This window comes from Rhincodon typus, chromosome 1, assembly GCF_021869965.1.
Source record: "Rhincodon typus isolate 14 chromosome 1, sRhiTyp1.1, whole genome shotgun sequence".
NCBI lineage: Eukaryota > Metazoa > Chordata > Chondrichthyes > Orectolobiformes > Rhincodontidae > Rhincodon > Rhincodon typus.
This window is the reverse complement of record NC_063332.1, coordinates 39,546,755-39,571,411: the sequence shown is the minus strand read 5'-3', so window position 1 is coordinate 39,571,411 and position 24,657 is coordinate 39,546,755. Positions and strand designations below refer to the sequence as shown.

At 41.9% G+C, this 24,657-nt stretch overlaps 1 protein-coding gene across 3 annotated transcripts in view; it reads left to right on the top strand.

The window, feature by feature from the left end:
* Positions 1-24,657, top strand: part of cntfr (ciliary neurotrophic factor receptor) — a 386,945-nt gene that overhangs the window by 305,417 nt on the left and 56,871 nt on the right. For all 3 annotated transcript variants that reach the window (XM_048599588.1, XM_048599589.1, XM_020527146.2), the window contains exons 6-7: positions 2,700-2,866; positions 18,283-18,446. In XM_048599588.1, coding sequence (XP_048455545.1) covers positions 2,700-2,866; positions 18,283-18,446 — 331 coding nt within the window. The remainder of the gene's footprint in view (positions 1-2,699; positions 2,867-18,282; positions 18,447-24,657) is intronic.

Sequence of the window (24,657 nt, the reverse complement as noted above, 5' to 3'; positions counted from 1 at the left end):
CAGAGAGGCTGACGTTTCGGGCCTAGACCCTTCATCCCGTCAGCCTCTCTGCTCCTATGATGCTGCTTGGCCTGCTGTGTTCATCCAGCCCTGCACCTTGTTGTCTATGTAATAGACAACTGGCTTTATGCCTCATAGCAACAAAGGCAGAGCAGCTTGCAATGTACCAACTGCTGTAATATTCTAGATGTCAGAGTCCAATACAACATACCTGGTTCTCACTATACTTATTATTTATTCCAGGCCCTTGTGCCAAGGCTTTTCCAAGGAGATGTACAGTCATTAGTCTTATTGTCCTCCCACATGCCGAGCAACAAATTGATGCAGACAACAGCCTTCTTTCACAGCAACCAGTTACATGTTTTGCTGTAAATCTTATCAATTTGCACATCACCTAAGGTAGAATTCTTATTATATTTAGGTATTAGTTGAATGAGGACCAATCCTTAAACAAGTCTTCCCTCCTAACCAAGCTGTCACCTTATAGTGTAATGTTTGGTATTGTTTGCTAATGAGTTAAGCAAAAAATCGTTGTTTCTATATTGCATTTCCAGGAAATAATATTCTGTGACATTCTTTGGTAGAGAATAAGAATAATTTGACCTTGATTTAGCCTATTAATTGCAGCTTGCTTTCATTGGAAATAATAGATAAGTGAGGCAAAGAGATAATACAAAAGCTTTCACTCCTTTGCAAAATCTTTGATACACTTCCAACTCCAATATGTGGTTCTTTGTAACTGTGCATGAAATTCGTCAAGATTATCTCCACAGAAACTGCAATACAGCATTACAGGAATTGCTTAGGCAAGGAAGACAGCCCCAAGTAAATCTCCATTTGCATTGCCATTGACCCCTCTGCCTCTACACGTTGCCCAACTGGCAAAGTCTGTTTGCATCTTTGTACTATTGCAGAGCAATGAAAATCTAAACAGATTTTTGCAAAGGAAATTTAGCTGTTACTTGTAATGAGGTTCATAGGTATAATAAAGTTTTCAGTCACATGTAAAAGATAAGATGCTCACTTAATTCAACAACTGCCATGAATTTTAAAAAAAAAGCATAGGTTTAAAAATACTGACATTGGTTTGCTTATTATTTGAATTGTAAGCAAGCTCCCTTCTGTCACAGCCCTTCTTATGCATGCTTAGAAACAATGAAGGAGAATGAGTTGAAATCTAAAGTGCTGGAAAATTAATCTATTATCAGTTTGGTTCATTTGACTTCTTTTATTTCAAAAATATGCTTTATTCATAAAACTCTTTATATATATATACATAGTCACTAGAGCAGTTCAATTCTATACATTTTTGCATGTAGAACAAACAAACTCAAGTCATTTCTGACTTATACAAGACTGTATTTACATGCATGTGAGGCACTGGGAGGGTCTGGTAACTAAACAGACCCCCATTGTACTTTGGCAGAAAAGTCTTAGATGGTGGTCTTTCCCCACTGTGTCTTGGCTGCAGCTGCCCCAGGCTTTAGTGTGTCCCTCAGCACATAGTCCTGGCCCTTGGAATGTGCCAATCTGCAACACTTGATCAAGGTCAATTCCTTGTTCTGAAAGATCAACAAGTTTCAGGCAGAACAAAGAGTTCGTGGTCCTCCAGGTGGAGTTGATGTTTGTTTCGGTGTGTGTCGCGGGGAACAGACTGTACATCACAGAGTCCTTCATCACAGAGCTGCTCAGGACGAATCTTGAAAAAAACTACTGCATTTCTCTCCAGATTTTGTTTGCAAAGGCACATTCCAGCAGGAGCTATGTGACAGTCCCTACCCTCCTCTCCCAAGGCTAGTTCGAACTGGTCACAGACGCTCATAAGTCTGCACGCTGACAGCAGATCTGAACAGAAAACAGTGACGTTATCCATGTACACGGAGGCTTTGACCTGCTGGCCTCTGCTGCCTGGAATTTTCACCCCTCTCAGGCTCACATCCTTCCTGATGGTCTCAGCCAAAGGCTCTACACAACACACAAACAAGGCAGAATGAAATGGGCAGACTTGCCTTACTCGAGAACTGATCAGGAGGCTTTCTGATTCACACCCATTGACTGAGATTGCACTAACAATGTTGGTGTACAGCAGTTGGATCCAATTACAGATTCCCTCTGAAAACCCACGTCCCATATGTACAAGTGCGACATCCTGTCAAAGGCCTTCTGATCCAGGCTGATGAGCAGGTGTCCACCCATGGGTCCTGCACTTGGGCGATTGTATCCCTGAGGAGAGCAAGTCTCTCCGAGATCATCCTCCCTGGTTCTGCACAGGTTTGGTTGGGGTGCATCACTGATCCCAGAGACAGGACTGCTACTTGGTCGAAAGTTGCACCTCCTGGATTTGAATACATAATCTAGGCTAGTTTGCCTGATGCATCACTTCAACTTCTCTAGTTTCCCCTGCTTGGATCTAGGATATTATTAAACCAACAGCTTTAGTACAACACTAAGCAGTGTACTTACAGGGCCTCAAAGATTTGCATTTTCATTACCTCTTCAAATATTTGTAGAATAGACTTTGTTTGTGATAAGTCTGCTGTACTATGTTAACAAACATGTTATAATGCATCCAAACAATTGCACAGCTAGATTTCAGCCCTCAATAAAGTGAAATTATTTGAAATTTCTTCCATTGGAAAATGATAGTAGCTTACATTGTATATTTATTTTCTGACAGCGTAACAATTTTTTTTTTGCAGGCATGGGGAGAAGGAAATTGAGACGATTATGGATCCGAACCATAAAAATAGGTGCAACATCAGATTTCTGGAAATGTTTTCTACAAGCAAATACACTGTGACTGTGACAGCAAGGAATGCACTGGGATCCAACTCTTCATCCACCTCATTTAATGAGAATACTATAGGTGATGGTTGACAACTGAAAATGCTAAGTGTGATTTTAATGTCGATGTTAAGGCAATTTTACATTGGTGCTAGTTTGTTATGGATCATAGAAAATAGTGTCCATGTGCTATCTGTGTTTACAACAATAAAGCTGACTCACTTCTGATTGTAGTGTCACCCACCCACAGAAATGTAGTTTCAGAGTCTGTCATCAGGATCATGATGCCATTGTAAAGAGCAATGTAAAGAAGAGTAACTGGCACACAATAAGCTGTTCTCCACAATTTGAACTGAACAAATGACAAGACAGAAATATCTTTGGGGAGGAATGCTGCTATCATAGGAGCTGACAGTTGTAGTGTTGTAAGTTCTTAATTTAATCTCAATACCCCGAGTAACAGGTAAGTAAATTTGAATTACAAGAATTAAAAGAACACCGACTCCAAATGCAACCCACTGTTGATAACTCAATGCTAGAGAGACAGTCCTTCCACTCCTTGGCTCCCTTGCATTTATTCATTATGCATACCTGTGTCTGAAAGGATATGAATGCTCTTATGTTGGTGGACCGAGAAAAGCATAAGCACTTGGAAAAACCGAAGAGGGTATCTAAAAATGTGCAACATTGGTGGCACATTTCTATTGGAATTCAGTGATTTGGCTCCTTAGGATGGGGTTTACTCTGTAGATCTGTGTGTTTCACTCTGTTAAGCAGATTGTGTATTTAACTGGTACGTTGTGCACAAGCATAAGCAGAATTAAGAGATATTCATCGATTAAGGGGTGCAGTTACCTTAATCAATCCTTGATTAATTTAAGACATTGCTGCTGCTGTTTGCAGCTACTTCTACCAGGAGGCCTGTTGGATTTGTACGCCACACTCACACATTTTGCACTATCCTCACACATCCACTGAAGCTTGTCTGCTGCTTCTGTGTGATACCCCCTTTAATTTTGATTTTATTGTCATCTGTACTCAAGTACAAAAGTACAGGGGTACAGTGAAAAGTGTATAATGTTGTCACACAAGGCAACATCTTGGGTACACGTACCTAAGTACAGAATCTGAAGAACAAGGTAGAAAGAAAGAACAAAGTTAAAAGTTAAACATTGCCTCTGGACAAAATTTCTGTAGCCTTTCAGCTTTGATCAGTAATTAAAATACTGACATTTTGTCCTGGCTCTTTAAAGATTTCATTTTTAAATTGCAATTTCAAGTACCTCTCCCAATAGGCAAGAAAGAGATAAGTGCAGGGTTAAATTGTACATACGTAAATGACAGAGTATTGTGAACAAAATTGGGGAACTGGATGCATAGTAGCATTGACAGAAATGTGGCTAAAGCCAGAACAAGACTGGGTACTTGACATTCCAGCTTATAAGGCTTTTAGTAGAAATAGGGTGGTGAAAAGGAAGGAGGTGTAACAGTCTTGGCAAAAGACAGTATCACTGCCCTTGAATAAGTTACATTTACTGACTTAGAATCTATATGGTTGATGGTGAGAAGTAGGAAGGGAGTGGTACGTTGGCATTTATTATAAACCTCCAAATAATGGAGAATTTAGTAGGAAAAAGCATTTGTAGGCAGATTGTGGAAATCTGCAGGACAAGCAGAGTTGTGTTAGCTTGAGATTTCAATGGTAAGAAGAAAGGTAGAATGTGGGGCACGAAAAGAGAGAAATTCCCACAGTGTATGCAGGAGAACTTTCTGGAACAGTATATTTCCAGCCCTACCAGGAAAAGGGCTATGCTGGATCTGGTCCTAGGAAATGAAGCAGGCCAAGTGGAGAATGTCAGAGTTGTAGAGCATTTAGGAAATAGCAATTATGACATAATAAGGTTTAATATTAAGTTGGAAAAGGAAAAAAAAATCAGTTAGTGATTAAAGAGCAGATTTTAGGGGTCTAAAAGTTGAACCAGAACAGGTTGATTTGAAAACATTTTGGTGGATAAAATGTTGAAAATTGAGAGAATCTTAAAGGAGAGATGAATAGGGTGCAAGCTAGGTACATACCCATCAGAAAGCAAGATTACCCTGGATATTAATGAGGCGGTAAGGAAGAAAAGGGGGCGTATGATGCACAACAGAAAAACAATAGCAATAGAAATCAGAGAGTATCTCAAATGCAGGAAAGAGGTTAAAGCTGGAATAAGGAAGGCCAAGAGGAAGGACAAGGAAAAGATGGCAGGCTGCATTAGAAAATAAACAGTAAAATGTTCTTCAACCCTATTAATGGTAAACATTTAATGAAAGATAGGGTGGAGCTCATGAGCAACAAGCAGGGTAGGCTGCTCACTGAAGCAAACGAAGTGAATGAGTTACAAAATGTTTACTTGGTTTCTGTCTTTACCAAGTCAGAAAACGGTGACAGTGGCCTTGTTGAAAGTGTGGATGTTGAGCAGCTGAGCAGTATAGTGATAAAGAAGAGGTGCTAAAAAGGCTGGCAGCACTCCAGGTAGAAAAGTCACCAAGCCAGTTTGGGATACATCCGAGATTGCATAGCGAGGTAAGGGAGTAAATTGCGGAGCCGTTAACAGAAATTTTCTAAGCCTCTCTAAACACAGGATTAGTCCTGGGGAACTGGAAGATTGTAAATGTGACAAGTTTGTTTAAGAAAGGGGGGCAAATGATTATCCAGTAAACAACAGACCTGTCAGCTTGCCATAAATAGTGGGAAAACTGATGGAGGCCATAATACAGGATAAGGTAGACATACACTTAGCGAAAAATAAGCTAATACTTGACAGTCAACATGGCTTTGTTAAGGGCAGGTCATGGTTGACAAATTTAATTGAGTTATTTGACATGGTGACACAGGTAGTGAATGAAGGTAGTGCTGTAGATGTTGTATTTTTGGACTTTCAGAAAGCATTTGATATGGTGCCTCATGGCAGGTTGGCGAGCAAATTAGAAATATTTGGGATTGATTGGTCTATGGCAGTGAGGATTAGAAGTTGGCTAAATGCTGGGAAACAGAGGCTAGGTAGAGATGGGCCTTTCTCAGACTGGAGACGAGTTGAAAATAGTGTTCCCCAGGGATCGGTGTTTTTTCTGATATAAATAAATGATTTGGAGAGGTGTATTGAGGGAAAATTCTCTAAATTTGCAGATACTAAGCTGGGGAGAAAAGTGAATTGTGAGGATGATACTGAGCGACATCAGAGGGACATTTACAAGTTGCCAAAAGGGCGGACACCTGGCAGATGTATCTTAATTCAGAGAAATGTAAGGTAATGCATTTTAGTAGAAGAAACACGAAACTACTTGAAAAATTAATGTTTCAAGGGACCCCGGTTTCTAATAGCATACAGCAAGCTTTTGTTCTTGCCTAAATTTTTACCCTTCTCAATGCATTGAATTCTCTGAATATTTGTTCTGTTTACAATTTAAATATGTTTGACAACAGTACATGGTATTATCTTACCCCTGTCTTCACTAGAAACATATCGATTGTTACAAATATAAAAGTATACAATTGATTCACTCTATGTGATATCAAGAAACAGTTGGAGGTATTGGATAGTGCAAATGCTGTGGGCCCTAACAACATTCCAGAAATAGTGCTGAAGGCATGTGCTACAGAACATGCCTCTCCCCTTGCGAAGTTGTTATAGTGCAACGCTGACATCTAACTGACAAAATTCCCCAAGGTCCTATTCATTGTGGCCGGCGACCTCAACCAAGCCAACCTCAAGCAGGTGATGCCAAAATACCACGAACATATCTCCTGTCCCACCAGAGGACTGAACATTCTGGACTACTGCTACACAACCATCAAAGGCTCAATCCCCTGCCCACACTTTGGAAAATCTGACAACAGCGCTGTGTTCCTCCTCCCAGCTTACAAGCAGCAGCTAAAATGGGAGAATCCTCCACAAAATAAAGTACAGTGCTGGTCCAAGGCAGTGGAAGACCATCTCCGGGACCGCTTGGACTCGGTGGACTGGACCGTGTTCAAGTGTTCAGTCGAAAACCTTGACGAGTATGCCACCACCGTCACCGACTTCATCAGCAAATGCGTGGAGGACTGTGTACCAAAGAAGTTAATCCGAATGTTCCCCAACCATAAACCTTTGATGGAAATCCACTTCCTACTGAAGGCCAGTCATGCAGCATTCAAGTTGAGTGATCCGGACCTATACAGGAAATCCAGATATGACCTCCGCAAAGCCATCAGTGAGGCCAAGCCACCCCAAGTCAGAGGCCCAGACCTACCAAACAGACTCCCGCTGTCTAGGCAAGGCCTAAATGACATTAGGGGATATAAAATGAAACAGTGTAAGATCCTGGACAATGACACATCCCTCCCTGACATGCTCACTGCTTTTTATGCTCGGTTTGAGCTGAATACCACCGGCATGGCAACACCTGTCCCAACAGCCCCAGACACACCAGCTCCCTCTGTCACCGCTTCAGAAATCAGATCAGTCTTCCTGGGAGTCAACCCGAGGAAAGTGACGGTGTCCCCGGCCAAACACTCAGATCCTGTGCGGACCAGCTGGCGGAGGTATTCACCGACATTTTCAACCTCTCCCTCCTACAGGCTGAAGTCCCCACCTGCTTCAAGAAGACCACCATCATCCCCGTACCCAAGAAAACACATGCAGTGTGCCTTAATAACTACCGCCCAATAGCTCTGACTTCAATAATCATGAAGTGCTTCGAGAGGCTGGTTATGGCCCACATCAACTCCAGTCTCCCAACCTGCCTCAATCCCCTAAAATTTGCCCATCGGCGTAACAGGTCCACAGAGGATGCCATATCCCTAGCCCTGCACTCATCCCTGGAACATCTGGTCAACAAAGACACCTATGTCTATACCTGCCCCCTCACCTCCATTCAAGGCCCAAAACAAACCTTTCATATGAGATGGGGGTTCACCAGCACATGTGTCAACTTGGTCTATTGTATCCGCTGCTCGCGATGTGGCCTCCTTATTTCGGTGACACCAAGCGTAGACGCGGAGACCGTTTTGTACAGCATCTGTACTCTGTACGTGACAAACGACAACACCTTCCGGTTGCTAACCATTTCAACTCCCCCCCCCTCCCCAATCACCACTCCCTGGGTGACATAGCCATCCTGGGCCTCCTCCAGTGTCACAATGACATCACCCGCAACTGGAGGAGCAACACCTCATATTCTGCTTTGGGAGCCTATAGCCCAATGGCCTAAACATGGAATTCACCAGTTTTAAAATCTCCCCATCCCCAGCCTCATCCCATGACCAACTCTCTCTCTCATCCCCGCCTCCTTGACCTGACACAGCCTGTGCATCTTCTCTCCCACCTATCTGCCCCACCCATCCCACAAACCAATCCTCACCACTCCCTACCTGTACTCACCTATCACCATCCCACCAACCTTCCCCAGCCCCACCCCTCCTCTCTATTTATTTCCCAGATCCCTTCCCCTCTCCATATCTGAAAAAGGGTACAAACCTAAAACATCAGCTTTCCTGCTCCTCTGAAGCCTGTTGCATTCCTCCAGCTCCACACTGTGTTATCTCTGACTCCAGAATCTGCAGTTCTTGCTACCTCTATGTCAGACTCTTGTTCGTTGACTACAGCTCTGCCTTCAACACCATTATCCCCTTCAGACTGATCCCAAAACTGCGTGACCTTGGTCTTGGCTCTGCCCTCTGCAACTGGATCCTCAGCTTTCTGACCCACAGACTGCAATCAATGAGTATAGGTAACTGCACCTCCTCCAGAATAACACTCAACACTGGAGCCCCCCCCCCAAAGATGTGTCCTCAGCCTCCTACTGTACTGCCTGTACACCTACTACTGTGTTGCCAAATTCTGAACAAATGCCATATACAAGTTCGCTGATGACACCGCCATAGTGGGACAGATATTTAACAATGACAAGTCAAAATACAGAGGGGAGATAGAGAGCCTGGTGCACTGAAAACAATCTGTCTCTCAATGTCAGCAAAACTGAAGAACTGATCATTGACTTCAGAATTAGGTGAAGTGAGAGTGATAGCCCTTGACATTGAGGCCACATTCGACCGAGTGTGGCATCAAGGAGCCCTAGCAAAACTGGAATCAATGGGTATCAGGAGGCAAACTGTCCAGTGGTTAGAGTCCTACCTGGAGCATAGGAAAATGATTGTGTTTGTTGGAAGTCAGTCTTCTCAGCTCCACGACATCTCTGTAGGAGTTCGTCAGGGTAGTGTCCTAGGCCCAACCATCTTCAGCTGCTTCATTCAATGACCTTCCCTCCATCATAAAGTCAGAAGTGGGGATGTTCGCTGATGATTGCACAATGATTTAATGACTCCTCAGATACTGAAGTAGTCTGTGTTCAAATGCAGAATGAGCTGGACAATATCCAGGCTTGGGCTACCAAGTGCAATGTAACATTTGTGCCAACAAATGCAACACAATGACCATCTCCAATAAGAGACAATCCAACCTCTGCCCCTTGACATTCAATGGTGGTACCATCACTGAATCTCCCATTATCAACATTCTTGGGGTTACCATTGACCAGAAATTCAACTGAACTGACTACATTAATCCATGGCTACTAAAGCAGGTCAGAGGCTAGGAATGCTGTGGCGAGTAACTCACCTCCTGACTGTTGAAAGCCTATCCACCATCATCTACAAGGTACAAGTCAGGAGTGTGATGGAATACTCCCCACTTGCCTGGATGAGTACAGTTCCAACAATACTCAAGAACTTTGATATTGTCCAGGGCAAACCAGCATGCTTGATTGGCACTACATTCACAAATATTCACTCCCTCCACCATCAATGCTCAGTACCAGCAGCGTTCACTATGTAGAAGATGCACTGCACAAATTTACCAAAGATCCTTAGACAGCACCTTCCAAACCCATGACCACTTCCACCTCGAAGGACAAGGGCAGCAGATACATGGGAACACCATCACTTCCAAAGTCCCCTCCAAGCCATTCACGATCCTGACTTGGAAATATATTGCCGTTCCTTCACTGTCACCTGGGTCAAAATCCTGGAATTCTCTCCCTCAGGGCATTTTGGGTCATCTACACCACGTGGACCGAGACAGTTCAAGAAGACAGCTCATCACCACCTTCTCAAGGGCAACTAGGAACTGGAACTAAATGCTGGCCAGCCAGCAATGTCCATGTCACATGAGTGACCTAAAAAATGCAAAATGAAGAGATTGGCCTTTTATATCCTTGTATCAATTTTTACCTTTCGTACTATAAGCCATTATTTATATCAGATTATCCTTCTTTTATCCTGTTTTTTTGTCTTTTCCCAAGTCTCACACCTTTGCTGTCAGTGTCATATTATAGAAACATGTCTTTCAACTTTTAATGATCAACATAATTAAATGCTTAATTGGGCATCTGGCTTTGAGAATTCATACTTATTGTTTAGTATACCAGGTTCCTTACAGATTTAGTGAATATTTGGACTTATTCATTATCAGATGCATTAATCTATGTGAACTTGAGCTGAGAAGTTGACATGCTGGGTGTCAGTTTAGGTTCTTGGAGTAGGCCCCAGCAGTTACTCACTGTTACCTACAGCCTGGAGGTGACCCTGCCTGCCTAAGTGCAGGAACAGCCTCCAGTTGCCCTGCAGAAAGGTTCCTTCACTCTATTACCTATGCCTCACAGTGGTGGTCTAGCTACCAGCCATTTCTAATATAACCTCTAAAAATGTTGAAGAGAGTGCATCTCCATCCTGAAGCATCCCTTCGCTTACTTGCCTCTCATTACAATCCACTGCTTATTAAAAACTGGAAACCTTCAGACAGGCCCTTGGTCTTCAAGTACTCAAACTGACAAACTTGACTCCAAACCAATTAAGATGTGGGTGTGGGTATGGGTGTGTGTGGGTGTGGAGAAGGCTGGGGGGGAGGGGATTCAAAAAGCCAGTGAGTGACTTTTTTAATTCCGTATGGACACTGAAATATTCCAGAGCTCCGTTTCTTTTGAGGTATGATCCGGCCCATAGACTTTCTGGTGTTGATCTTAAACTCTGCAGGAATATTATTAACAAATAATTTTTATCCAGTTTATGGTCTACTGTTGTACTTCAAAGTTCATGTTTTTACTTGTCCCCTTGCCATGCTATTGGAAATGGGCTTTTTCTCTGGCACTTGGAACAAAATACCTAGCATATCGATAACACTCCATTTATAATTCCCACAAGCCTGACTCCCAATTAAAAAATCTGCTGTATTCTTATTAATAACACATTTTTAATGACACAAATTCCACACTACCATCCCATAAGAAAACAGTGCCACTCATCATGAAGATGCTGCAAGGTTTTCTTTATTTTGCCAGTGAGACATTGTGGGATTAGAATATTGCAGTGTATTTTCAATAAATGAGATCTTACCAAAGTAAAACTACACTGGAAACATCCATCAAGCCATGAGGCACTTAGTTACCATAATTCTTCCACATCCACTGCATTTTTGGATTATTCAGAAACATTTCTCTCTGAAAGTATCATATTGCAATTTTTATGTTGTTTCATCTATACTCTCATGAATATGCAGTAAAAAGAACTTTAAAAAAACAATTCAAGCTGCTTTTCCATCTATTGGAATCCATGTTAAGCTCATCCCTGGAATGACCACTTGTTTTTTTCTGAAATTTGTCTGACCAGACCTCATGGGCATATAACAGATTATATTTCTTATGGACTTCATCCAGCAATTCAATTTAGAATGTCTAAACCTTTACTATCTGACTGATATGTACCCAACTGGCAAAATACTTTATTTCTGATTAAGTTCCGAAAAAAAGTGTCAATATATTCATATTTTTGTTCTGCTTTGGTCTGAATGTAACCCATGTTCACATATCCACCTAATTTTTCCTGTTATTGATCAGGCTCCACGAACATCAAAGGATAACCATATCCCAACAAATTTTACTTGTATTTTGGCATTTTCTGCAGTGTCTATGAATATTGTCCAGATTTGGACATCATGTTTGACTTGATGTCTCGAGACTTTGTGGAGTTCAAGATCAGTGCTGAAGACTCCCAGGGTAACTCCCTGTTGACTGTAGACCTCTGTGTTGACAGCTCTGGTGGTCTATCCTGTTGTTGATGGGATGATGATGGAGGTGTCAAGGATACAGTCATTCCCATAGAATCTATACCTTACAGACAATATAAGGCTGTTGCTTGAATACCTCCCACTTGTGGCACAAACCCCAGGCCTTAGCAAAGAGGACTTTCAATGGGCAACAGAGCTGTTGTCATTTCCAGTATCATCTTCAATGCCCAATGATCTGTCCAGTTTCATTCATTTTACAAGACGTTTTTAGAGGCTAGATACAATTAAGTGTATTATTCAGCCATTTCAGAGGGCAGTAAAAGGTCAACCATATTTGTTGTGGTCTGAATTACTAATCTTGTAACATAACCACTATGCTACCATACCGCTAGCTTTTCACAAACCTTTTTTAATTCAATAAATTAAGTCTCAAAACCTTTAAAGAAGCACTGTCAATTACTTGAAAAAAGATCATCATCTGACTGTTTCTACCTTTGAAAGAAGGCATTAATAGCCCCAAGAACTCGACAGCATTAGCAAAGTTCAGGGTGCTTTTACAAGACAATAGCATTCAAGATATTGAAATTCTAAATATAATACTGACAATGTTTTTAGTTTCATATTACCACTGTAGCTCCTAATGGACTATTCCACATATCACGTACTATATCTTATCCATGACCCTCGTCATTTATGCCATCATGCACTTCCAGACATCACTTGACAGGAGGTCCTGTACACACATTTAATAAAAATAATAAAATTAAATATGACATTTTCAGAATATATCTTAAACTTTGAACAATATTTCAGAAAGAGGCCAACAGGTTGAACAAATATTAACTATACGCTGTTAGTCCAAGATTTTCTTTTGAAAGAGAACAAAATGCAGAAAGAGTGCCAGGCAAATGTGCAGATTTTGTCACATAGAATTGGATAGAACATATGGCATGCTACCTGACTATTCAGCCCAATCAGCCCCATGACCACATATATGCCCAATCACTCTAAGTTAAAGTAATGTTAGATGAATATCACTGGCTGGACATTGACATCCCAGTACTTGGCGTGTTTATATAGATGCACTTAGATATTAAACTAATGGGTATGTAAGTGGGCAGAGAAGAATTTCAAAGAAACCCAGAAATTTGAATTTTCTCGTGTTAAATTTTCCATCATTGATAAGATCCCCACTCAGACGGCAACTCAATTGACAGGCTTAGATCCGTGAATGAATATAGTACCTTTTCTTCTATGAAATCTGACTCAAATCCAAGCCAGACTGTTGAAGTAATAGTGTCTTCACTCTCCCCGGTATGAAGGGCCGACCAGAATGGAACTTACACAAAGGAGATAGCAAGAACTGCAGAAGCTGGAGTCAGAGTCAATATAGTGTAGAGCTGGAGGAACACAGCAGGTCAGGCAGCATCAAAGGAGCAGATGGAGTTTAATTTAGATAAATGTGACTTTATTGTATTTTGATAAGGTAAATCAGGGCAGAACTTATACACTTAATGGTAAGGTCCTGGGGGGTGTTGCAGAACAAAGAGACTTTGGAGTGCAGGTTCATAGTTGCTTGAAGGTGGAGTTGCGACTAGATGGATAGTGAAGAAGGTGTTTGGTATGCTTGCCTTTATTGCTCAGTGCATTGAGTATAGGAGTTGGGAGGTCATGTTGCAGCTGTACAGGACATTGGTTAGACCACTTTTGGAATACTGCATTTAATTCTGGTCTCCCTGCTCTAGGAAAGATGTTGTAAAACTTGAATGGTTCAGAAAAGACTTTCAAGGATGTTGTCAGGGCTGGAAGTTTTGAGCTATCGGGATAGGCTGAATAGGCTGAGACTATTTTCCATGGAGAATCGGAGGCTAAGCGGGGACCTTATAGAGACTTTTAAAATCATGAGGGGGAATGGATAGGGTGAATAGACAAGGGTAGGGGAGTTCAAAAGTCCTAGAAGGCATAACTTTGAGGGGAGAAGCAAAAGATTTAAAAAGAACCTAAAGGACAGTTTGTTCATGTTGAGGTTGGTGCACATATGGAATAAGCTGCCAGAGCAGGTGGTGGGGACTAGTACAATTACAAAATTTAAAAAGCATTTGGATGGGTACATGAATGGGAGTGGTTTAGAGGGAAATGGGCCAAATGCTGGCAAATGGGTCCAGATTAATTTAGAGTATTTGGTCAACATGGATAAATTAGACCAAAGGGTCTATTTCCATGCTGTACAACTCTATGATTGTATGACTCTAAAGTGCATTCCTTCTGCCTGCCCTTGGTCCATATCCCTCCAGTCCTTGCATATTCATGTGCTTATCTAAAAGTCTCTTAAATGCCTCTATTGTATCTGCCTCCATCACCACCCCTGGCAGTGCATTCCACACTCTACCACTCTCTGTAAAAAAAAAACTTCCCTCACAACACCTTTGAACTTGCCCCCTCTCACCTTAAATGCATGTCCCCTAGTTTAAGACATTTCAACTCTGGCAAAAGAGATTCTGACTGTCAACCCTATTTATGCATCTCTTAATTTTATAGATTTCTGTCAAGTCCCTCCTCAGCCTCCGCCCCTCCAGAGAAAACAACCCACGTTTTTCTAGCATTTCCTTATGGGTCATACCCTCCAATCCAGGCAGCATCCTGGTAAACCTCTTCTGCATCTTTTCCCAAGCCTCCACATCCTTCCTGTAATGTGCCAACCAGAATTGAACACAATACTCTAGGTGTGGCCCAATCAAAGCTGCAACATGACATCCTGACTCTTGTTCTCAATTCCTCAACCAATAAAGGCAAGCATGTCATATGCTTTCTTTACCACCCTGTCTACTTGAGTGGCCACTTTCAGGGAGCTATGGACTTGAACCCCAAGATCCCTCTGCACAACAATGCTGTTCAGTTCCTGCCATTATCTGTACACTTGTCCTTAATATTTGATCTCCCAAAGTGCAGCACCTCACATTTACCAGATTAAACTCCATCTGCCATTTGTCTGGCCATACCTGCAACTGATCTATATCCCGCTGCATCCTTTGAGAACATCCTACACTATCCACAACTGTACCCATTCTTGCATCATCTTCAAACTTACTAACCCATCCATCTACATTTTCATCCAAGTCATTTACATATACCACAAACGGCAGAGGTCTTAGTATGGATCCCTGTGGAACACCAGTAGTCACAGACCTCCAGCCTGAAAGGAATCCTGCCAGCACTACCCATAACCTTCTGTGGGCATGCCAATTCTGAACCCACATGGCCAAGTCACCATGGATCCCATGCATCTTAACCTTCTGGATGAGCCTACCATGAGGAACCTTGTCGAAAGCCTTACTAACATCCATTTAGAACAGGTTAGGCAAGCTATTTCATACTGCTACAATGCAGTTGTTACCAGAATGGTATTTTTTGCTAAAAGAATGCTTTGACCAGTCCAGAAAGACACTCTATCTAGTATGCAGTTGAGTAACATTGTGTATGCAGTTCAGTGCTGGTGCAATGCCAGGTATGTGGGCCATATGTCACATCAATTGAATTGAATTTCAAGTCAGCAGAACCAGTTTCCAGCTGAAACCTTTTTCCTTACTGCTGGGCAAATTCTGTGCAATGTGCCATGTGTAGATCTATTGTCTATTTCAGGCTAAGTTCCTAGGCTAGCCTGGAATTCTACCCTTTACAGTCAAAAAGGATGAGAGTTGGTATGTGTCCCTATTAGTCCCTGTAATCAGTCAACCTACAGTAAATGGAAAAGCCCTGGGGAAAATTGATGCACAGAGAGATCTGGGTGTTCAGGTCCATTGTACCCTGAAGGTGGCAACGCAGGTCGATAGAGTGGTCAAGAAGGCATACAGCATGCTTTCATTCATCGGACGGGGTATTGAGTACAAGAGTTGGCAGGTCATGTTGCAGTTGTATAGGACTTTGGTTCGACCACATTTGGAATACTGTGTACAGTTCTGGTCGCCACATTATCAAAAGGCTGTGGAGCTTTGGAGAGGGTGCAGAGGAGGTTCACCAGGATGTTGCCTGGTATGGAGGGTGCTAGCTATGAAGAGAGGTTGAGTAGATTAGGATTATTTACATTAGAAAGACGGAGGTTGAGGGGGAACCTGATTGAGGTCTACAAAATCATGAAAGGTATAGACAGGGTGGATAGCAAGAAGCTTTTTCCCAGAGTGGGGGACTCAGTTACTAGGGGTCACGCTTTCAAGGTGAAAGGGAAAATGTTTAAGGGAGATATGTGTGGAAAGTTCTTTACGCAGAGGGTGGTGGGTGCCTAGAACGCGTTGCCAGCGGAGGTAGTAGAGGCGGGCACGATAGCGTCATTTAAGATGTATCTAGACAGATACATGAATGGGCACGGAGCAGAGGGATACAGATCCTTGGAAAATAGGCGACAGGTTTAGATAGAGGATCTGGATCGGCGCAGGCTTGGAGGGCCAAAGGGCCTGTTCCTGTTCTGTAATTTTCTTTGTTCTTTGTTCTAACTTACCAGAAATAAGACATATTTGGAAGGTGATCTTTCTTACTTACTTTCCTGTGTTATGGTCCCCATTGGGACTGATATTTTTTGAGGCCATTTTTATTCTGTCTAGGAAGAACATAACGTTTCCAAAATGAAGTGGCTATGTCATGCTTATCTTCCCATCTTTCTATGTAAAATTACCTACCCATGTTGACAGATAACCCCTTGCCATTTCTTGTAGCTTTGTATTTGATTATTCTCAATACTGAGAAACATCTCTGACCATTTCCTAGTCACAAATATTTTCCTTAATCCTTTTACTTTCTGCATGCATCTACCCACCTACCCACCCCCAAAATTAAAATCACCTGTTCCAAAGTATCTTTCACAACTGCACTTTAAAATTTCCAGCTTCCTCACCTTTGTTGGAACTTCTATTCATCATGATAGTACTGGAGCCATTCAGCCAGTGACTTATCTGTTCCTTTGATTCCTTGTCCCTGGCAAAACCTTTCCTTCCTTCTAAATAAAAACCAAAAGAACTGTGGATGCTGTAAATCAGGAACAAAAACAAAGTTGCTGGAAAAGCTCAGCTGGTCTGGCAGCATCTGTGGAAGAGAAAACAGAGTTAACGTTTCGGGTCCGGTGACCCTACCTCAGAACATCCTTCCACATCCTTTACACCCTTCCACTGTCACCTTAAACCTATGCTGGGCTTGAGGAAGGGTCACCGGATCCGAAACGTTAACTCTGTTTTCTCTTTCCTTCCTTCTATCTTGGTCATTCTCCCATATGTCTGCTATCTTTATTCTAACAAGTTCAGGAGACTCAGATGTGAGCAAATCTGATGCAACGCTGACTTAAGCATCATCATAGAGTCATAGTCATAGAGATACACAGCACAGAAGCAGACCTTTCGGTCCAACTCGTCCATGCTGACCAGATACCTTATGTAAATCTAGTCCCATTTGCCAGCATTTGGCCCATATCCCTCTAAACCCTTCCTATTCATATACCCATCCAGACACCTTTTAAATGTTGTAATCATACCTGCGTCATCACTTCCTCTGGCAGCTCAGTCCATATACATACCACCCTCTGCATGACTAAGTTGCCATTTAGGTCCCTTTCACATCCTTCCACTCTCACCTTAAACCTATGCTGGGCTTATCAAACCTGTCTGGGCCTCTTTAGCTCGTGTTAAAACTATGCTTTAAGGCAGGATTATCCTGCTCACCAAAGAGAATCTCTCTCCTGTTCTAATTTTCAACCTTGATGACATTCTGCATGTATGGGCCTTGATGCACCTCTGAGATGTTATCCACTTTAAGATATCTTTTATATTGTGCTTGTCAGCTTGAAAGGGAGGGCAATGACCTAGTGGTATTATCGCTAAACCTTTTGCTTATTTATTCATGAAATGTGGGTGTTGCTGGCTAAGCCAGCACTCATTGTCCATTTACTCATTACCCAACTTGCTGTTAATTGTTGATCCAAGCATGTTGATGAGCTCCCATCGTAAGCTGCTGATGATATTGATGCACGGTGGGCCCTCTATATTCAAGGCACTGATTGTCAGTCCAAGCTCCTTGCAACCCCTGGGAACCAATCTACAGGCTGTTGCAAATACACATCAGAACAGGAAAAGCTTCCCTATCAACCAAATAATCCCTTTTAACCAGGTGGTGGTGGTGGAGTAAGATTTTGAGTTTTGTAGAAATGAAAAAATGACAACAGAGAAGAGGGGTCATACCACCTATGAAAAGAACAAAGAATTAGGAATTGATGAGAATGAAAATTTTCATTTTATGTCATTTGTGAATGTGATTTAAAATTGCTTCACCTCTCAGGGCTGACTTTGAATTGAACATTTTTAAAAACATTGTGGAATCACGTGTTAAATTTGAAAAAAAATCTTATTGGGCTGATTTTGTTTTCTCTTTCTAGTGAAACCAGACCCTCCAGAGATAATTGAAGTCAATACAATTCCTGACTCCCCTCGCAGACTGGAAGTTAAATGGAGGAACCCATTAACATGGCCGGAGCCAGATTCAATTCCCCTGAAGTACTTCCTGAGGTATAAGCCAGTTATTCTGGATGACTGGCAACATGTGAGTGTGTCTTGTCTCTTATTTCAGCTGCAACTAGTAAAATGGAACATTTTTTCTCTTATTCTAACGTCATTTGATGATTTCATTTTAGACTAAAGGAATGTCTCACGTCGTCTGGAGCCTGCATTGCAGAGGGAGCACCTGACACTGAATGTGATTAAATCTGGCCCTTTCCCATTTTTGTTAGATTCTTTGCACTCTCTTTGCCTGCTCTAGCAAAGCTAAGTAGAGTTAGGCAGTCACATGTTGAGCATAATTCCAGATAAGATGCACCGTTTTTGCTCATTGTGAACTGAAGACACCTTTACGGCCTGTTTTCAGTCCATTGACTTGCACTGTTTTAAAGGGACCTGCCAACATTAAACTGCAGAGCTTCACTCCACTGATTTTGCTAACTAACCCCCCCTCACCTTTCCCCCAGCAAAGCTCAAAGCCGTACCTCGCAGCCCCACCCTTCCACTCACACCCCCACTGCCCGCTATAGAATTCACCCACTTCCATGTCATTAGGGGGTTCAGCATCATCAAGAGTGCTGCTGCTGGCCTTGTGCTTTGATGCTTTAGCTGAATTACTGAGAGTTATGCTCCTGAGCAGTCTTTACATCTGTTTTGAAAAGTTCTCAGTAAATTCGTGTATAAAGCAAGATAAGTTTAGGGCCAATGACTTGTGTTTCCATGGTTCTGGTCATCTGACCCACTTTTGTATGATGTGTGCATCAATCTGAGCAGAGTAAAACCAACAATCAGAAATTTAATCTTAAATAAAAACTGAAAGAGCTGCGGATGCTGTAAATCAGGAATTAAAACAAAGTTGCTGGAAAAGCTCAGCAGGTCTGGCAGCATCTGTGAAGGACCACTGGACCCGAAACATTAACTCTGTTTTCTCCTTCACAGATGCTGCCAGATCTGCTGAGCTTTTCCAGCAACTTTGTTTTAGTTCCAGAAATTTAATCTTCCTGCATAGGTACCATAGATGTTGGAACTTCCTTGAGGTCTTGGCATACTTTAGTGACATAAGTCAGACTCTCCCCTGTTGGAAAATTTGGGCTATTGTTTTTAGTGCACAAAAGTAGATGTTAGAAGTAAACAAGTAAATTATTCATATAAGTGCGTATTGATGATTGATCTTTCTGAACTGGGGAAATTCTGGAGAAAGTAACACAGAGTGAGCTGTTGGCATAACCATGTGAATCAAGCACTTCATACTTATAACAGAAACAGAAATCCCTGAAGTAACTGTGGAGAGAGAGAGAGAGAGAGAGAGCAGCAACTGTGGAGAGAGAGGAGTGTTAACATTTTGAGTCTGATATGACTTTTTCAGAACTGAAGAAGGATCACTGAACTCAAAATGTTAACTCTGCTTTCTCTTCACAGATCAAAGTCTTCAAGTTATTAACTGGAAAAGACAAGGTTAATAACCAGTGGTGCTAACCACTGAGCCACCAGGCTGCCCAGTGGCTCAGTGGTTAGCACTGCTGCCTCACAGTGCTAGGGACCTGGGTTCAATTCTACCCTCAGGCGACCGTCTGTGTGGAGTTTGCGCGTTCTCCCCGTGTCTGCATGGGTTTCCTCCGTGTGCTGCAGTTTCCTCCCACAGTCCAAAGATGTGCAGCATAGTGGATTGGCTATGCTAAATTGCCTGTAGTGTTCAGGGATGTGTAGATTAGGTGGGTTTTGGGGGTTGCTTGGAAGGTCGGTGTGGACTTGTTGGGCTGAAGGGCCTGTTTCCACACTGTGTTTCCATTCTATGAAATCTAAACCATTTCCACTGGTTGGAGATTCAAGAATGAATTGGCACAGTCTAACAATTAGGACCAGACCATTCAGCAGATTTGTTAGGAAGCACTTCTACTCACACTGTGTGATAAACTTGTGGAAGTCTCTTCCACAAACAGCAGTTGATGCTAGATCAGTTATTAATTTTAAATCTGAGATAGATAAACTTTTGTTAAGCAAAGGTATTAAGGGATACATGCCAAAGGCATGTATATGGAGTTAGGCCAGAGATCAACCATGATCTCACTGAATGGTGGAACAGGCTCAAGGGGCTGAATGGCCTACTCCTGTTCCAATTTTCCTTGGCCCTGAAGGTGGAATTTACTTTACAGGGGCATAGACAGTGGAAGCCTTATTTAAAAATGTGTTATTCTTCAGAATTTCCTATTGCCACCTGGTTTTCATTACTTTTGTTTGTTTTGAATGGTTTTCTGTCAAGCTTTGGAGTGTATGGAGTGGTGCAGTTATTCGTTAGCTCGCCAAGCCAGTTGTTCTGTGGTGTGCAGACGTTTCATTACCCTTCGAGGCAACATCATCAGTGCGACCTCTAATCAAAGCGTTGGTGTTCTGCTTCCTTCCGGATTTATATGTTCCTCTGGTGTGATTGTCTTGTCTCTTCCGGTTCTGTTGTTTTAGCAGCGGTCTGTATACAGGGTCTATTTCTATGTGTTTGTTAATGGAGACCTGTGTTGAGAACCAGGCTTCCAGAAATTCCCTTGCATGTCTGGTGTTCACTTGTCCCAGTATGGTTACTTTGTGAACTGATGGCCCTCATTGTCTGTGTGTACTGAGACAAGTGAATATTGCTTGTGTCTTTTTCCTGCCAGCTGGTGTTCGTGTATCCTGGTCATCAGTTTCCTCCCTGTTTGTCCAATGTAATGTTTATTGCACTCGCTGCGTGGTATTCTGTATATCATGTTGGCCTTGTTTACTGTCGGTATGGGGCCTTTAGTCTTTGGCGCAGTGTTGCTGTAGGTTTGTGTGCAATCATGATCTTACGCGGCCTTGGGAGTTTGGTAGTCATTTCTGATGTAGTTTTGATGTAGGGTAGTGTTGCTAGTTTCTTCTGTTGTACAGTGTCCTCTGACTTGTTGTTTGTTTTGTAGACATCTGCGACAAAACTTCTTGGGTATCTGTTGTCGGTGAAAACTTTGTGTAGATGTTCTTCTTCCATTCTCTGGAGTTCTGGGGTGTTGCAATGTGATGAGGCTCTTCTAAATAGTGTCTTGATGCAGCTTTGTTTATGTATGGTGGGGTGGTTGCTATTGAAGTTCAGGATTTGTTCCATGTGAGTGGCCTTCCTGCATACTCGGGTCCGGAATTCACCGTTAGTCAGTCTGTCTACTGTTACATCTAAGAACGGGAGCTGTTTGTCGTTTTCTTCCTCTCTAATGAAATTTATGTTTGCGAAGATGTTGTTGACAAGTTCTTGGGTTTCTTCTATTTTTTGTGCTTTGATTATTAAAATATATCATCTACATATCTTACCCACAGTTTCGGTTGGATTATAGGAAGGACTGTGTGTTCCAATGTCTGCATCACTGCTTCCGCGATGAAACCCTGAGAGTGTGGAGTGGTGTATGCAATATCTGGGGTGTGTTTGGGCACCTAATTTAACATTGATATTTTAGATGATTAAAGCAGTTGTCTTAACAGAATTATATTTAGATGCTTCAGCTCTGATGAAGAGTCATCCAGACTCGAAACATTAGCTTGCTCTCTGTCCATGGATGCTGCCTGACCTGCTGTGATCTCCAGCATTTTTTGTTTTCGATATATTTAGATGCAGCTGTGTAACGTACAGTGAATCCCTATAGAAATTTCTCTTAAAGTCCCATTAAATCTGTTCAAAAGCTACAACGTTGAATGATTAGGAAATGATTAAACATGACTAGCAAGTTGCAATCTTGGAACCTCATCTTTAATTTTCATTCAGTTGCAACATATCCTGGTGACTAGACTTCCAACAATCTCGATCTATCTGTCTTGTCTGGAGAGGAAATAGTTGGAGTGGGGATGTGAGATAACAGGGTTCCCAAAAAGGTGAGAGGAGAAAGATTTAAAAAGGACAAGAGAGGCAACATTTGAATGATTTGTGTGTTGAGTGAACTTCCAGAGGAAGTGGTGGATGCGGATACAGTTACAATGTTTAAAAGACTTTTGGATAAATCCATGGATAAGAAGGGTTTGAAGGGATATGGGCCAAGCACAGGCAAATGGCGTTAGTTTTGTTTGGGATTATGGTTGGCGTGGACTGGTAGGACTGAACGGTCTGTTTGCATGCTGTATGACTCTGTGACTCAAATTTGCCACACATTACATCAGTAAAAATTAGCATGATGATCCTGGCTTTGAAATTGAGATTGATTCTCCCAATATTTTGGGATAAAAGAGGTAAAGTGGATAGTAAGGATCTAAGGGAAATGATGAAAGGACTAATAGTTATGAAAGAATAGTAATGGAATCATGAATAGCAGTCCCAATAAGTGTTTACTTGTGACCATGGATGGAACCTAATTGGGTATGTATGCTGTAATAGTTAAAATTTGAATAACAAGGAAAGGCCAAATGTAGGTACTGGTTGTAATGCTGAAGACTTGTCCTTAAGCAATAGCCATGCTCTGTCACTAGTTGTTTCAGTCAAGCTAACATATTCCTGACAAAGTGGAAGATTGCCACATTTACATCCTGTCCACAAAAAAAAGTCAGATAATTCCAATCTGGTCAACTACCATCACATCAGTCTACTGGAGTAGATGGTGTTATCAATGGTGGTGCTTGCAATTTGCAGTTTGCATTGTAATCGGACCAAATGGCACTAGGTTTCACTACAGTCTTGTTCCAAACATAGATAAGAGAGTAGAATTAGGGCTATATGGTGCCTATCTTCATGTCAGAAGGTCCATGTTCAAGTTCCAGCTGCCCCATAGGTGTTTCATACAATGTCCAAACAGGTTTTGTTTTAAAAAACTAAAAGAGTAGGATTATAGAGGTGAGGTTAGATTGACTGACATTGATATCAATGCAACATTTGACCAATCCTTAAACTAAGGAAACCTAATGAAATAGAGAAACAAAAAACCCTGGAAATACTCAGCAGGATCTGTGAAGAGAGAACTGAAGTTAAAGTTTCAGGTCATGACCTGGCATCATCATCCATTATTTCAATGAGAATTCAAGAAAAGAACCTTTTCACCGCTTGCAATTGTAGCTAATGCAAAGGACAGTGGTTGTGATTGTTGGAGGACAATCATCTCAGTCTTAGAACATCACTGCAGATGACCCTCAGGAAAGTGTCTGAGACCCAGTTGCTTAATTCTTCATCATAACTTTGGAAATGGGACTTTCACATATGATTACATAGCATTCAAATAATGAAGCAGTCAGTGCTTGCATCTGAGACCTGTTCAACATCCTGGCTTGGGTTGATGTGTAGCACAAATATTGCTTTCTACTTGAGCATCAGGCACTGACCATCTTCAAAAAGATAAAATCAAACCAGTTCCCCTTAATGTTCAACAGCAATGTTACGAGCATTAGGGAAGTTGCAGCTGACATGAAACTTAACTGATCAAGCCACATAAGTTTTGTCATTCCGAGGCCAGGTCAAAGCCCCTCAAGCCTCCTGGGTAATGCTGAATCATAGCTGTCCATCTACCTCAATACTATATTCTCAAGCTATACCTGTATAACACTATAAAATATAGAAGTACTGTAGAATTAGGCCTATCGAGCCACCTTCACCATTCGATCATGGCTGATATATTTCTCAATTCCATTCTCCTGCCTTCTCCCCATAACCTTGATTCCCTTGCTAATCAAGAACCTATCCACCTCTGTCTTAAATACATTCAGTGATTTGGCTTCTACAGCTTTCTGTGGCAATGAGGTCCACAGATTAACCACCCTCTGGCTGAAGAAATTCCTCCTCATTTCAGTTCTAAAGTTGTCCCTTCACTCTGAGGTCGTGCCCTCAGGTCCTAATCTCTCCTACTAATGGAAACATTTTCTCCACGCCCACTCTATCCTGTCCTCTCAGTATGCTGTAAGTTTCAATCAAAACCCCCGGCCCACCGCCATCCTTCTAAACTCCATTAAGTACAGACTCAGAATTATCAATTTCTTCTCATACTATGGCCACTGCTTGCAAAACGTCCTTTTGCAACAAGGTTATTCATCAACTTTTTCCTATTGCATAATACTAAATCTAAAATGCCCTGTGCCCTCGTTGACTCCTCAACAGATTTCTCTAGAAAACTATCTTGAACACATTCCAGGAACTCCTCCTTCATAGCATTGGTACTCATTGATTTTACCCAGTTTATGCCACAACGATCAAGTAAGATCTCACCTCCTGACTCCCCAGAACCTTTCTCATATTGACAAAGCACAATTACATTGGATTTGAAGGAATGTTTCACTTCTCTCAAAGAGTG